The sequence below is a fragment of the Syzygium oleosum genome, unplaced genomic scaffold, assembly GCF_021117445.2.
Source record: "Syzygium oleosum isolate NSW1041296 unplaced genomic scaffold, Sole_v2.1 Sole_v2.03, whole genome shotgun sequence".
Taxonomy (NCBI): Eukaryota; Viridiplantae; Streptophyta; class Magnoliopsida; order Myrtales; family Myrtaceae; genus Syzygium; species Syzygium oleosum.
In genome coordinates, this window is record NW_026607487.1 from 3,008,764 (window position 1) to 3,023,543 (window position 14,780).

A 14,780-nucleotide genomic window follows, 5' to 3' on the forward strand; every position below is an offset into this window, starting at 1 on the left:
AATAGGCAAAGTGGAGTTCACTGGCCAATCAATTGTAAAAGAAAACTACTTTCATATCAATTGAAAAAGGTAAGAGAGAGAGAAAGGATTTTATTTAATATAAATAAATCAAATCATATTTAATTTTGATTAACATTATCATTTATAAGCATCGATTTAGGAATGAGCATTGATCTCGGTTCAACAGTAGAATTAGACCAAGTATAAACCTTGGAAACAGCCATCATACAATTCTAAGGTTAAGTCGATATGGATCCGATTTGACACCTCATTAGAAAGTTGCAACCTTGCAAAGTTAATCCCACGAGCTTATTGTACGAGATTAAAGTGCACTCTCACTCGAGTAACCACAGACCATTAGACACTAGTTATAAAAAAAAAATTCATAATAACTATAATATAATTTCACAAATTAAATCCCGTTCTTAAATAAAGTTAGAAAACGACTTGCAATCGCCCATCGGCATGTTCGATTCCAAGCCGGTTCCATATGTAACCGGCTCAATTCTTAATTCCAAGAAAATCTGAACCGGGACCTTTTGAGTTAATCACAAGTTTCGACCCTAGAATCGATTCACCTTGATATCGATGACCCTACGCCATTTAACTAGAAATTACCATTCCGTTTCCCTCTCTATCTTGTGTTCGCGTGTCCAAAAACCTGAAATAACTAATTTGGACACGCAAACCGGGATCCAAGCCGCAACGTGCGCCACGCGCCGGCCGGGCGGCCTGGCCCCGACCAAACACGTGCGCCGATGGCAAACCCCCGTAAATATCCCCCAACTCCAGCGCCGATTCCGTAAACCGACCCCCCAGCAAAATATCTTCCGCCAATCTCGAACTTTCTTCTCCTCCAACTCGAAGGAGTCGCCGCAGAAGATATTTTCTCTCTCTACGCCAAACCCCCCTTCCCTTTCTCTCTCCTCCTTCGGAGCTTCCCATGCGCGCATAAAGCTTCGCCCGCCTCTCTTCCTCTCTCTCTCTCTCTCTCCCACCGTCGGCGGCCGAGGCGAGCGGTGCTGTGAACCAACGAGAAGGAGAGGGGAGGAGGAGAAGAACAAGAGAGGCCGGCGAGCGCTTGGAGGTTTCGAGTTGATCTTCGGTCCTTGTTCGTTCCGGACGTTTTTCCGATCGCTGCCGAGGCGGTGAGGGGGGCCGCCATGGACGGGGGAGGGGGATCCGGCGCCGGAGGGTCTTGCTACTACGCCGTCCTCGGGATTCGCAGGGACGCCTCCTTCTCCGACATCCGATCGGCTTACCGCAAGCTCGCCATGGTTAGTTGCTTCTCCCCGATTCCGCCTCTCGCCTTTGATCTTCGGACCGACCTCTTCTTGTTTTTTTTTTCTTTTTGGCCTCTGGCGTTCGGAGCTGTGGATGAATTGGAGGGTTTCGCGGAGTTGCTACTTTTGGAATCGGATGCGGGGTTGGCTTAGCTGAGATTGTCGGGTGTTGTTCGAGTAGATGTGTTTCCACGCTTAGTGCGGGGACTGCCTTGGTTCGGTCACGTTTCTGCTCAATTTTTTGTCTGGAAAAGGCGTCGATTGTGAGATGAGCTTCTTCGTCTAGGGAATTGTGGGCTCGATTTGGTTCGGTTTAGACTTAAGCCGAGACTGTCAGATGTTGCTGAGGCGATATGTCCATTCGTTTTGCACGGGGACTAGTTTGTTTGATGAAATTCCGTCTCGATCTTTGCTGGAAAGACGGTATTTATGAGGTGCATGAATTGCTCGAAGTACTTGTTCGGTCGAATCTGCGCTTAATTCCTGCTTAATTTGTTTCGTGTGAAGAAATGGCACCCGGACAAATGGGCGCGGAACCCGCAGGTGGCCGGAGAGGCAAAACGGCGGTTCCAGCAGATTCAGGAGGCTTATTCTGGTAAAAAACCGCCCCGCTCGATTCTTGCTTGCATAGGGATGATGTTTCAAATGTGATCCGCGATCACATTACATTTACATGATAGTAAAGAGAGTTTTTGTGCTGTTTTGCGGGTGCCAGTACTGTCGGACCAGAGCAAGAGGTCAATGTACGATGCTGGGCTCTACGATCCGCTTGAAGAAGAGGACGAGGTCGGTCTAGCTACCATTTTTCCAATCATTCACGGTAGAGCGATACGAAAAAACAATGTCTTTGCTAGATACATTGGTAGCTGTCCTGGACGACGTCGTATGTGGGGGTCAACATAGGTACTGAAGTTCAATGCTTGCTAGGTAGATAGTGCTTGGTAAGGACAACCCACCAAACAAATAATGAATTTCGTTGTCTAATTGGTTCTTCCCCCATGTAATATCAATTGAAAAAAAAAATTCTTCTATTTTACGCCAAACAATGATGGGTTTTTCATTTCTGGGATGTCATTATGATCCCTTCTGGTGGCCTGAATTCTCTTTCTGACATGAACCAGGATTTCTGCGACTTTATGCAAGAGATGATCTCGATGATGAACAACATCAAGGACGAGGTAGGTGCGATCGCTCCGCTCGTGCCCTTTCTTTGCATCGAAGTGTGGTAATCGTCGCTCCACGCGTGATTTGTGCTGCATAATGATTCAATGCACCCGCACAGTTTTTTTTGGCATTCCCGGGACGGTCGAAAAGTCTGTGATCACTGTTCCGAGTTACGTGTCTGGGTGGATATTTTTGGGTGCAGGGAGATAGCTTGGAGGACCTCCAGAGGATGTTCCAGGAGATGGTGGGCAGCGGTGGGGACGGCACCGGGTTCGACTTCCCGCCCAATCCGACATTCGACTTCGCGCCCAATCCGACGGCCTCCAAGAAGCCACGCGTGAATGCATCCAAGGCAAGCTCGGCGAGGCGGGGTTCCTCTCGCTGTTAGGTTAGCCCCACCCGCCCCCAGGGCACACGCCGCACCACTCATCATAGCTTTTAACCCCCCGCCAACACCCACCTCTAACTGTTAGCAGCATTAAGCATTGATTAACGCCTTAATCCCTGATTAAAGATCTGATTTTTGGTGTTGGTGGTGGGGAGATATTCAAGTGTTTCCAATTCGGGGTGGGGCTTTTGTGCGGCCGATTGTTGAAGAAATTAGTAATAAATTTTATGGGTTTTGTGTAGTGAATCTTGTCTTTTGTGTGGCGATTTGTGCTTTTCTCCCTCTGCCTTCTGTTGGGGATATCTTGTGCTGTCGTTTGTTGACGGAAAGCTGCGGGCACTTGGCACCGCGCGCCTCTTTTCTGTCTACGAATTGACGAAAGGAAGGTGGCCGGTGTAGAATCATTTGGCCAGTTTTGATTTGACATTCGACGGTCAGACGCCTGTGCTCTTCTACGCCTTTCCGATATTTTCTGCCTTCTCTTTTTCGAGGGCCATGCCATGGACGGTACGGATCTACGAAGAAAAGGATCGTCGAGCGGGTCCTACGCCGTCGGCTGCTTTTTCCTGTTTTATTTTTTGCTTTTTCGGTCGAAACGGAATCTATGGGCGGCTAGATCGATATCTCGACACCCGTGAGACCCCCCCCCCCCCCCCAAAAGTAGTTTTTGAGTGAGACTTTCGGGAAAAAAAATCGCAAACCGTTGGAAAAATTAAAAATTGGAGGAGAAAATGATGGGGAGTGCAAAAATTGAAGGCGAAGGACAGAGGAGGAGAGGAAATTGTTTTTGTTGTTTGAGAAGGTAGAAAATGGAAATAGAGGTACCGTGGATGTAGTTTAAGGCATTTTGGCGTTGAAAGTGAAATCTTGATGAGTTTCACTTGTCAAAATGGGTCATAATTATTTTTTAATTTATATTGATGGGTTGAGCTGTTTTATAAATCAGTAAAGGAGTTATAAATGGATTTTAGAATTATAAAGTCAAATATAATATGAGTGTTAAATGAATTCACATTTCACTCAAACTCAATCAATCTACTTATTATGTGCTTTTACCTTGGTTTTGATATCATTTTTCTTAGATTTGGTTAAATATACAAGTGATTTAGTAATATGCGTCGGATTGGATATATATTGGATCGGGTTGGATATGGATCACTGGATTTGTATTGCATGAAAATTGATTAATTTGAGTCGAACCCCGATTAAAATTTGGCTGGACTCACCCGTTTGACATATCTAGTTGCTAAGGGCGAGAAAGGGAACTGGGAAGATTCATTAATCCCTCCGGAGAGCTTTTCGGGATTGCTCCAAAGCCAAAGCAAGGGAGTACCCGTATGCGAACATGGCAGGCGTTTCTTTTCTTGGTGAGGGAAGAAATATCGAACTGAGGTGATCCACGAGATCGTCACTAGAGAGGCTTCTAGTTCTGGTGTGACCGCTTCCTTTTTCCCCTTCATTACTTCTTTCTTCTTTTTCTGCCTCATTTTCTTCTCCGTAAAATTATTTTAAACGGGAGGAGGCACTAAAGAAGGTCGGATGAGCCTCGTGCAACGAATGGCCCCGAATAATGCGAGAGGATTATATGCTTCTATAATCGCAAGTTGCATGGCTTTTGGCCAAGTTGATTGGTGCTTTCTGTCATTGCGGAGTCGTATTTTTATAGGCTTAAAAATCAGGAGCTTTTACATTTTCTAGCAAGCACCGGCCATGTGACTCGTCAACCAATTCGATAGCGCGTGAATTTAGCCGTTGTACTGGTAGATAAGTCACCTGATGACCCGTGACTAACTCTGTTCCTTTCATCGATTAAACTCTAACCTCGCGTTCTTCGTTTTATGGTCGATTTTCCGTCCGAGCTTAGATGTGTGTGTGTGTCCAATTCGCAGCTTACTCAGGCCCAGCTACAGAGAGAATAATGGTGATGGGAGATCCCTATGTTGGAGGACTGTATGCTAGATTTGTGAGATTGCAAGCAAAGCTAAAAATGTTTGTGTAACAGGCCGACCGAGTGAGAGAATCTCAGGTACTTGCCGATTTCGAAATTTGAAGTTCTGCTCCGTCCGAACCAATCACCTGGCACGTGGACAGACAGGAACGTCGTGCTTCGTAGAGCGGCTTATAGTTTTTCGATCCAACGTGCTTGAATGGGCCTTCCATCGTTATAGGATATATGATGTTAGTCCATTATGATTTTGGTCCGGCCCGGTCATGAAGTTTCTATCGTATGGTACTTGGGCCTTTGAGAAGTTGGAATTTTAGTTTAATTCGAATAAGTTGAGTTAGGAGTTTAGGACATAAATTTCTAGACCTAGCCCAAGCCTCAAGCTTTGGGAAGTCCGATCGAGCTCATCAATTTATTTTCTTTTGTTTTTTTCCAAATTATTATGAATAAGGGTGCGAGGGAACTAGCGTGGAAAATGGGAAGATTACCAAAAAAAAGTCTTAAATCTATTGCGCTTATGCCAATTTAGTTCTAAACCTTTTAATTTAGTAAAAAAAAACATTTTAACAATTTGCCAATGTAGTCCACTCGGTTAATTTTGACCAGAAATTAATGACGTGGACTCTAGCCTTCCTATGTAACACGGATGACGTTGACGTGGAAATTTTTTTAATTTTTTTCTTTTCTTTTTTTCTTTCCTTTTTTTTTATTGTTACGGGCCAGCACCGGCCGAGGCCCGATAACCCCCATTGGGCGAGGGCTCACGTCCCTCGCTCATATATGAGGGAGGCCTGGGGAGGGCTCGCGGCAATTTGCCTACCGCGTGCGAGGGCAACAAGCCCTCGCTGGCCACTAGGTAAGCATCACGACCCTCAGCTAGTGATTAGAGAGGGCGTGACCCTTGCCAGTGACCAACAAGGGGTCACCAAGCCTCGACCGGTGGCTAGAGGTGCCCTACTGGCCCTTAACAAGAAAAGAAAAGAAAATTAATACAAATTTTCAAAAATTTCCACATCAACGCCGATCGTACCACATAAGATGGCTGACGTCCACGTCATCAATTTCTTGCCAAAATTGATCGGATATACTACATTAGTTCTTTATTAAAAGATTTAGAACTAAATTGACCAAATCGAAAGGTTTAGGACTAAATTAGCACAAATGCAATAAGTTTATGACTTACTTGGTTTTTTTATCCATGGAAAACTATCGCGTGTATTACCATCAGAGTTCTATACCGATTACACAATATCATGTCCGAGCCATAGCAACTTCACTCACCACGACAAACTCAGTGCTATTTTCGCGAGAAGGTCAATTCCAGGGCTTAGCATAGTAACCTCCTCTATTGTCATGGCAGATAAAGTATGTGAGTTCGAACCATGAAAATACTTCTTGGGTAGTTTGGTACAAAAGAAAGAATGAAGCTATCGAAACCCCTCTTTTTTCCATTTAGAAGCTGCAAGGCCGAAGATTGTTAGAAAAGTGGAGAAGGTCCTCAAGGTAAAGTCACGTTCGGGCTTTCATTGCATGTCGCCTTAAAGAAGGCAAAGGACACTTTGTTTCAAAGGCAACATTCGAGAATATCGTAAAGCTCTTTGGTGTGCTAGGCCATGGAATTTCTCTTTATATGCATTTTTTTTCTCACGTTTTGTACCAAAATTAGCGGGAAATTAGTACACCAAGCATCACGATGTGAATTAAAGAGGTATATGACATTACCAATAAGACCTCGGATGTGAAATATTGAACTCTTTAATCTATACCCTAATCGAACTCTATAGAAAGTAAGTAAGGGTTTCAAAACATGTCTGTCAATGGCGATGCTTGTGAAATAATTGAATTTAGCCCCACGATATTATCGGATTAGCACATTCTTGCATCATGAGATAAACATGTGAGGGAAAGAAACGAGTTTTCTTTCTTTATAAACCTTTTTCTATCTAAAATAATCCGATGACAAATAATATTTAAACAAGTCGACAGAATGCCTCAAGCTAAAGTTGTCCACCTTCACAACGGTGGGAAAACATCTCTACGCATTTATGATTTTTCTGAATATACCTTATGCCTTACAAGATTTTTCAAAGGGTTTTGTTAACAAATATTTTCAAGACACTTGCTAAACACATTAATAGAAAAATATTTTACGAGTACCGTGCTCTGAGATGTGTACACTCGAAATTCAGAATTAGGGTACACATAATAATTTCCATCCCCGACTGACTATAGAGGGATTTTCGCCACACTCAAAACAGCTAAAATAATGTACACATGGCTTCAAAGATGAGCAAAAGTAAGTAAAAAGAACGACATATATATTCACGTAGTATTGAAGCAAAATGCATGTAGATATGGTCAAGGGGACAATTGTCCAAAAAATTCTAAATCTGTTGCACTTTTATCAATTCGGTCCTAAACCTTTCGATTTTGCCAATTGAGTCCTAACTTTTTGACAATTAAAGAATTATCTAGAGATAATTTGGCCTTTGAAGAATTATCTAGAGACAATTTAATTATTAAATTAAATTTAGGGCTTGTTTGATAATTTAATCTCTAAGTGTTGAAAGTAGAAATAAAAAGTTGCAAGATGATAATTGAAAATTAACAGCTGACTATTGTCAATTATTACCAAAGGTAGAGCATTGATCAACATTGGTAGGTTTTGACAATAGATTTGACAATATTATAGTAGTCATCAATTAGTTCTGATATTGAATTAATTAAGTGGTCTCTCCCTTACTTATCACATTAAGTGTATTCTTTAAAAGTCAATTTAAATTAAGGTGGCAAAACAATTGTAATCTTAGGCTCCATTTATTTCTCGAAAAATAAATGATTCCAAAAATATATTTTTTTAAAATGATCGGTTATATCACTTACAAAAATGAATAAACGGAAAATATTTTCATTGTTCATGAAATTCTTCCGACATAAATCGTTGTCGATATTGAAAGTATTTTCCATTGACTAATTATTTTTAGCGACACGAGCGATCATTTTCAGAGAAAATATTTTCCAAATCAATTAGTCGTCGTCGATAAGTTCCGATATTGAATGAATTAAGTAATCCCTTCCTTACTCATTTCATTAAGTGAATTTTTTTAAAAATTCAATATAAATTAAGATGATAAAACAATTATGGGAATACCAAACAAGCTGCCGTACATAATATTTTACCCATTAGGACAAAAATCGTGATCAAATGTATCCTTAAATATGTGGGAATTCCAATTTTTGTCCTTTGATATTTCTTCACCAAATCGTGAAGGAAACTACTTGTTCACCGTTGCGTTAATCAACGTGTAACTATAACTTAAAATAATGGGAACGTAATTATTGAATGACGACATGCCTTGAACCTCTAAGTTAAGCAATAAATCTGATAAAAATAATTGCTTACGTTCAACTTACCCCTAATGTTTTAAGTCTAAATGTGCTCATGAAACGTTTCCCTGAGGTATTTAGGTTTTGCTTTGCAGATAATATATACAATTTATCTAAATATCTAATATTATAATTAAGAAAAGAGATGCCTTTGTCTCATTTGAAATAGACCAAAAAATATGCCCAAAAAAGTGCCCCTATCTAAACAAAAGATTGCCTCATCAAATAGATTAAATTTGAAATGGAAATGTTTGAGTAAAATGTAATTTACACGTGATAATTACCCTATCAATCCTTTACTTCTATCATCTATGAATTTTTAAGAAACGAACACGAACACGAACATACGAGAATTACTCCCAACCTTTCGTCATCGAAATTTCATATCTTGTAGAGAGAGATTAATTGCGGTCACCGTAGGCTAGAAATGTCAAAATGAGTCATTGACCCATTCGTTGACTCTATTTTCACAACCAGGTTGTACGTGGGTTGTCTAAATATTTAAACGCTAGATGACAATGGGTTAGAAAATTAAAGATTAATCAAATTGGGTCATAATGGGTTTATAGAGAAACCACTTTGGCCCATTTGTGGGCAGTTGCCTATTGGCGCTCTCACTTGGATGAGTAGGATCAAACCACATACACTCGCTTGGGTTGGTACACAAATTGCAATTCACGGTTCCGCCATCGCAGCCATGGGGGTGGTCGGCGTTGCGCGACCACGGACCTAGGTCGTGTGAGGCGGCCGATCACCGTCAAAGGAAACCAATGAAGGTTGCAACCGCCACGACTCCCGTCCTTTCTCTCTGTGGCTTTAAAATCGAACAAAGAGAAGGTGATGAGCCCACCACCACGGCTATGGAGGCCATTGGCCTCGGGTGACCATAGGTTTGGGGTCATATGAAACTGGGGACCCTAGATCCGTTGGTTGTGACCTGCATGGCGACGAGTTGCAACCTTCGTGCAGAGAGATGGATCGAGAGGCGGCGGATGAGTCGAGTGAGGAGGCGCAACGGCGAGGGCTCTTGGCAGCAATGGTCGGCGGCATCGTGGCGACCGGTTCGAAAGTTCTTTGTCGTTGGCATTCACATTCGTTCTCTAATTTCGTCAACCTTGGTGTCGTGGGAAAGAAGACCAAAGATAGAAATGACGAAGAGAAAAGGAAAATTAAACAACGGACATAAAAAAAGAACACGTCTCCACCATCCAACTTTAAAAGATAAAGATGTGTTCCCACAGGAAAAGCTGAACCTTAATGGTTAAGAAAAATTACGTCTCAGTGGAGCCTAGGCTGAGTCAGGTGTGGATTGGACTCTAGGCCGGGTCACGTATGGGTTACTAAAATTGCATTGCGTGAAAATCAATCAATATGGGTCATGTCCATTTTCGATTTACTCAATCCCGACCCGACCCGACCGTTGGATTAGAAGAAAATCCCTAGCTTTCATGGTGAAGAAGAATTGCTAAAAATTGGAGTCTACGTTGGGTTTTATAGGTCAGGTTGTGTATTGGTCGCTAGAATTATATTATGAGTCGTGTCCATTTTCGATTTACTCAATCCCGACCCGACCCGACTCGACCCGCCCTCCCGTTCGACAGGGCCTACATGTAACCCCGGTCTAAACGCCGGCACGTAATAAACGCTAAATAATAAAAATCGATAATGTAAAATGATCTTCCCTCACCTCAAAATTCAAACCCAGGGGGGTACTTTCGCAATATACTCGAAGATTCGTGCCCACTTTCGTTCGACAGTTTTCGAGCAAACACGGCACGACCCCACCTCCCCTCCTCTCTCTCTCTCCTGCGAACTCAGCAATCACTCGCTCTCACAAACCCTCCTTCCTCCCTTCCTTCCTCCTCTCTCCGTTACAGTCGGTCGCTTTTTCCCCTGAAATCGATCGGAGAATTCCTTCGCCGCCGTGCCCAATTCTCCGGCCCCGATAGGGTTCCGGATCCCTCCGGCGGAGCCCCCGCCGATCCTGCTGCTCTCCGGCAAGCCTTCTCTCTCCTCCCCTCCCTCGGAGCCATGTCGCTGCGACCTAGCGCGAGGACGGAGGTCCGCCGGAACCGGTACAAGGTGGCGGTGGACGCGGACGAGGGGCGGCGGCGGCGGGAGGACAACCTGGTGGAGATCCGGAAGAGCCGCCGGGAGGAGAGCCTGCTGAAGAAGCGGCGCGAGGGGCTGCAGGCGCAGCAGGCGCCTCCCTCGCTTCACTCGTCCGCCGTCGAAAAGAAGGTGAGGCTCGTGTACGTTCGATCGACGATGCGCCTTGCTTCGTTCGTTTTATGCGCCCTTTTGCCGACTCCGATGTGGTGGCATTTTGCCCTCCCCCCCTGATCGTTGTTGGAAGTATTAGTCGAGCGGGTGGCGTTGTCGATCGATCTGTGGTTAATATCGGTTCTGGCTAAAATTAAGCTGTTCTGTTTTGAAACACATCAGTGTCTGAGCTTCAGTTGGAAGTAGAGCTAGTCTATCCCTCTTCAGGAGCTCATTTGGCGGTGGTGTCTTTTAGTCTAGGGTTTGAATTGGTCAGTAAATCTTTGTGGATCACGGATCGTCTATATGGACGTAGCTTTGTTTGGTATTGAGCTTCTCCGTGAGCTTGGTTTCCATGCCGAGTTAATGGGTATGTACAAGTTGAAGATTATGTTGCCTTTGAGATTTTAGCCGTGTGGAATGTCCGCTGTTTTGGGTAGCCTGCAATCCATATATTTGTAATAGAATGGGTGGACAAATTGCTTATACAACTGATAGCCCAAGCTATATGTCTCGAGAGTTTCAAGTATGTTCTCTCAACTCATAGCAATCAATGACTGGATCTTCTTCTTTGATTACCCAAAGCAAGCAGTGCCCGATACATATGTACAGGTTGGAGAGGGCCTTGTTAACTGGATATCCGATAGCTCTTTCATTTGTCATTGCGGGTTTGTTCGTTTTACTGGCATTTTGTCTCGTGTTTTTCCATATCAATTTGTTGGCGGCACATATTGAAGACAGTGTACTCGTTTTGTTTTCTAAGCACAATGACATGAGACGATTTGACATTATTTTTTTTTTATCACGCGTGATTGTTTCGACTTTGCTTGAGACCAGTTTAATCATACTTGGTTCGTTTCTGTTTCGCTTCAGTTGGAAAATCTACCTTCCATGGTTGCTGGTGTATGGAGCAATGATAAACCTATGCAACTTGAAGCAACAACTCAATTTAGAAAGCTACTTTCAATAGGTGACATTTTGTCTTCTTTCGTCCGAGTCTTTTAATTTTCTTTAAAACCTGCATCGGAAGCTTTTGAAACTGTAGGTTCTCTCGTTTTTATATTTCTTACAATACGTTAAGAGCAATATGTTGATGGCCAGAGCGGAGCCCGCCCATTGAGGAGGTAATTCAATCGGGTGTTGTTCCACGCTTTGTCGAGTTTCTTATGAGGGAAGACTTCCCTCAACTTCAGGTACTATGCGAAATATTCTTTGTTTCAATATACTGACACTGCGTTTGTATGAGTTGTGACCATAAAGCTACTTTTGGTGTGATTGGGAATACCCTTAGTTTGAAGCAGCTTGGGCACTGACCAACATTGCTTCCGGTACATCTGAGAATACCAAGGTGGTAATTGACCATGGAGCTGTTCCTATATTCGTGAAACTTCTTGGTTCTCCCAGTGATGATGTGCGTGAGCAGGTGTGTACATGGCAGAAGATTTTAGATATGGTGTTCTTGTTTTCTCTGTACCCGTATCATATCTTTGTCAGTCACTTTGCCTTTTACAATATTGCTAATTGGCTATGGGGCGAGAGATTATGATGAACTTGCATGTGATTGCCATTGATAATCCCTTCCCTATTCATTTCCATGCCTAGGCTGTTTGGGCTCTAGGAAACGTTGCTGGTGATTCTCCCAAATGCCGTGACCTTGTACTTTCAAGCGGTGCTTTGATTCCGTTGCTGGCACAATTGAATGAGCACGCGAAGCTTTCTATGCTTAGAAATGCCACCTGGACGCTTTCGAACTTCTGTAGAGGGAAGCCACAGCCACCTTTTGAGCAGGTTGGTTTTAGTGCACCCTTTTCAAGTCTAGGGATTATTGCTAATTGTTTATTGATGAGCCAGTAGAGATTGTTCTTTCATGGACGATGGTACTTTTTTACATACTTTTGTAGATGTTTTATAATAACTCTGACAATTGCAGAAGAGGTCATGAGGAAAAGTTCTTTTCTGAAATGTCATCTTCTATGTAGTCGCAGAAGGATCTTAGAATCTAGTTACACAATTGAACTTCAAAAACAATGTATATACAGTAATTGCTAACATAAGTGAAGGGCTTGTCTTTGGATATGATGCCATACCTTAATCTTCACATGAAGCTGCTTCTGCTTTTAGGGAAACCATTTTTCACTTTGTAGTTTGGTTCAGCTTTTAACTAAAATAAAGTCCTCCATTATATTGTTTTTTTGTCTTCTGAAGCTGTTGGTGATGTGCTTTCTATATTCCAATAGGTTAAGCCTGCACTTCCAGCCCTTGCACATCTTATCCATTCGACTGATGAAGAGGTCTTGACGGATGCTTGTTGGGCTCTATCATACCTTTCTGATGGCACAAATGATAAAATTCAAGCTGTGATTGAAGCTGGTGTATGTCCTCGTCTTGTGGAACTACTGCTGTAAGCTGTCTCAACTTTTGCGTACAGTAATTCTGATCCACAGTCATTCTTCATTCTCTTTTTATGTTTGAAATACTGAACTTTTGATTTCCATTGTACTAGTCACCCATCTCCATCTGTGTTGATTCCTGCCCTTCGCACTGTTGGAAATATCGTCACTGGAGATGATTTGCAAACCCAGGTAATGGAATCATAAGAAATGTTTAGTTCTATTACTCACATATATCAGCAGTTGCTTAAATCTCCTGTAATTTCTGGTTCACTTAGTGTGTCATCGATCATCAATCGCTCCCCTGCCTTCTGAACCTGTTGACTGGTAATTATAAGAAGAGCATCAAGAAGGAAGCTTGCTGGACCATCTCGAATATTACAGCTGGTAACAAGGAACAGATACAGGTAAGATCCACACAGATACTTTACTATATGGGTCAGCTCGCTTTGTTGAGTAACATGCTTCCTCATTTGTTCTTTCAATCGTGATATACGTTATAGGATATTTGATCTTTGATATGCTCTTGAGTAACATGTGCATGGATGTTATAGGCTGTCATTGAGGCTAATATCATTGCTCCAATGGTACAACTACTTCAAAATGCTGAATTCGATATAAAGAAGGAGGCTGCATGGGCAATCTCAAATGCCACATCTGGTGGTTCTCATGAACAAATCAAGTATGTAGTCTTTTACGCTGTTGATAAAGGGTGCACTGATAATGTTTCTCAACTTGCCGCTTTATCTTCTGCGCTGTTAGGTTCCTAGTAAGTCAAGGATGTATCAAGCCCTTATGTGATCTTCTCGTCTGCCCTGATCCGAGGATTGTGACAGTTTGTCTAGAGGGTTTGGAGAATATCTTGAAGGTAGGAGAAGCTGAGAAAAACCTTGGCAACACTGGTGATGTAAATGTCTATGCTCAGACGGTCGAAGATGTGGAGGGTTTGGAGAAAATCGAGAGCTTACAGTCCCATGACAACAATGAGATATATGAGAAGGCGGTAAAGATTCTTGAAGCATACTGGTTGGAAGAAGACGACGACACAATGCCGCCAGGTGATGCCTCTCAACCGGATATGCAATTCGGAGGGAACGATCTGCCTCCCATGCCATCTGGTGGATATAAGTTCGGTTAGAGGTAGGCCCTCCTTCGGCATAAAGCTGATTCCTTCACCCGCCTCTCTTTCGATATCCGTCAGAATTTTGTTGGTGCCATAGCTGCCTATCCCTTGACCTCAGATTCTTGGGCTTTATGGCAGGATTAAAGTTGGGTTCTGGTCGGGTCACGCGTCGAGTCTGGGTCATGGTCGAGTCGAGTCTGGGTCGTCGGTTGAGTCGAGTCTCAGGGACAAGATCAAGGGGGTGCTTGAATTAGCCTTGGGTTCCGAGTCTCTGGAAGCGGGTGAGAGAAGTTGGACATTGTGCTCATCGTTGAATGGTTCTTTTCGGATATAGTCACTCGTGAGATTCTTGGGGGCAGCAAGTATCCCTGACAAAGCGTCGTCATACATAAAGCGCCACTGGAGTGCCTGTTTTTGTGGCCATCACAGGAAAGGTTTCAATGTCATATATATGCTTAGGGTCTTCCATCTATCTAGTCATTGTGCTATATATGTCGATATCCTTTTGCGTTCTGTCGGAGCAATGAGTTCCTTGATTCATTTTCCTTTGTGTAAGATTTGTTTCGGTCGGGTCTTAATTAGCAACTCGAGGTTGCCTTGCAATATTTCTTCATGCGGGTTCTCAATGTCATTATATCGATGCATAGTGTTTTTTTATCAAAACGAATGATGCTCGTCCCTGGAAAGATTCCATTCTCTTATCCCTCTTTATATGGTCATCTTCTTTGCATGGTTCCCGTACGAAATCACCCTCTTCTAATCGTCGCAACTTGGGCGCCTCGGATCTTTTTTCCAATACGTCAGTGCGATGCAACAGGTTGCAATGTGAATTAATGCC

At 43.0% G+C, this 14,780-nt stretch overlaps 2 protein-coding genes across 2 annotated transcripts; both read left to right on the forward strand.

Annotated features, from left to right (window-relative positions):
• The first annotated feature begins 1,113 nt into the window (after positions 1-1,113).
• Positions 1,114-3,076, forward strand: LOC115691877 (uncharacterized). Its single transcript, XM_030618614.2, has 5 exons — positions 1,114-1,277; positions 1,791-1,878; positions 1,999-2,069; positions 2,405-2,461; positions 2,650-3,076. Exons 1-5 carry the CDS (start codon positions 1,164-1,166, stop codon positions 2,833-2,835), a joined length of 516 nt encoding a protein of 171 aa, XP_030474474.1. The 5' UTR covers positions 1,114-1,163; the 3' UTR covers positions 2,836-3,076.
• A 6,907-nt stretch (positions 3,077-9,983) lies between these two features.
• On the forward strand, positions 9,984-14,605 carry LOC115691891 (importin subunit alpha-1a-like). Its single transcript, XM_030618628.2, has 11 exons — positions 9,984-10,408; positions 11,303-11,399; positions 11,531-11,622; positions 11,721-11,852; positions 12,032-12,217; positions 12,667-12,830; positions 12,933-13,011; positions 13,098-13,226; positions 13,374-13,501; positions 13,582-13,959; positions 14,081-14,605. The coding sequence occupies exons 1-10, from the start codon at positions 10,199-10,201 to the stop codon at positions 13,955-13,957; spliced, it is 1,593 nt and encodes a 530-aa protein (XP_030474488.1). The 5' UTR covers positions 9,984-10,198; the 3' UTR covers positions 13,958-13,959; positions 14,081-14,605.
• The last annotated feature ends 175 nt before the right edge of the window (positions 14,606-14,780 follow it).

What these genes read in the sequence shown, in the direction of transcription:
- LOC115691891 (XM_030618628.2), top strand. Translation starts at nt 10,199, where the DNA reads ATGTCGCTGCGACCTAGCGCGAGGACGGAGGTCCGCCGGAACCGGTAC. An exon ending in CGTCCGCCGTCGAAAAGAAG is followed by an intron (nt 10,409 to 11,302) that starts GTGAGGCTCGTG and finishes GTTTCGCTTCAG; the next exon opens with TTGGAAAATCTACCTTCCAT. An exon ending in GGTTCTCATGAACAAATCAA is followed by an intron (nt 13,502 to 13,581) that starts GTATGTAGTCTT and finishes CTGCGCTGTTAG; the next exon opens with GTTCCTAGTAAGTCAAGGAT.
- LOC115691877 (XM_030618614.2), top strand. Translation starts at nt 1,164, where the DNA reads ATGGACGGGGGAGGGGGATCCGGCGCCGGAGGGTCTTGCTACTACGCC. An exon ending in CTTACCGCAAGCTCGCCATG is followed by an intron (nt 1,278 to 1,790) that starts GTTAGTTGCTTC and finishes TTTCGTGTGAAG; the next exon opens with AAATGGCACCCGGACAAATG. An exon ending in GATTCAGGAGGCTTATTCTG is followed by an intron (nt 1,879 to 1,998) that starts GTAAAAAACCGC and finishes TGCGGGTGCCAG; the next exon opens with TACTGTCGGACCAGAGCAAG.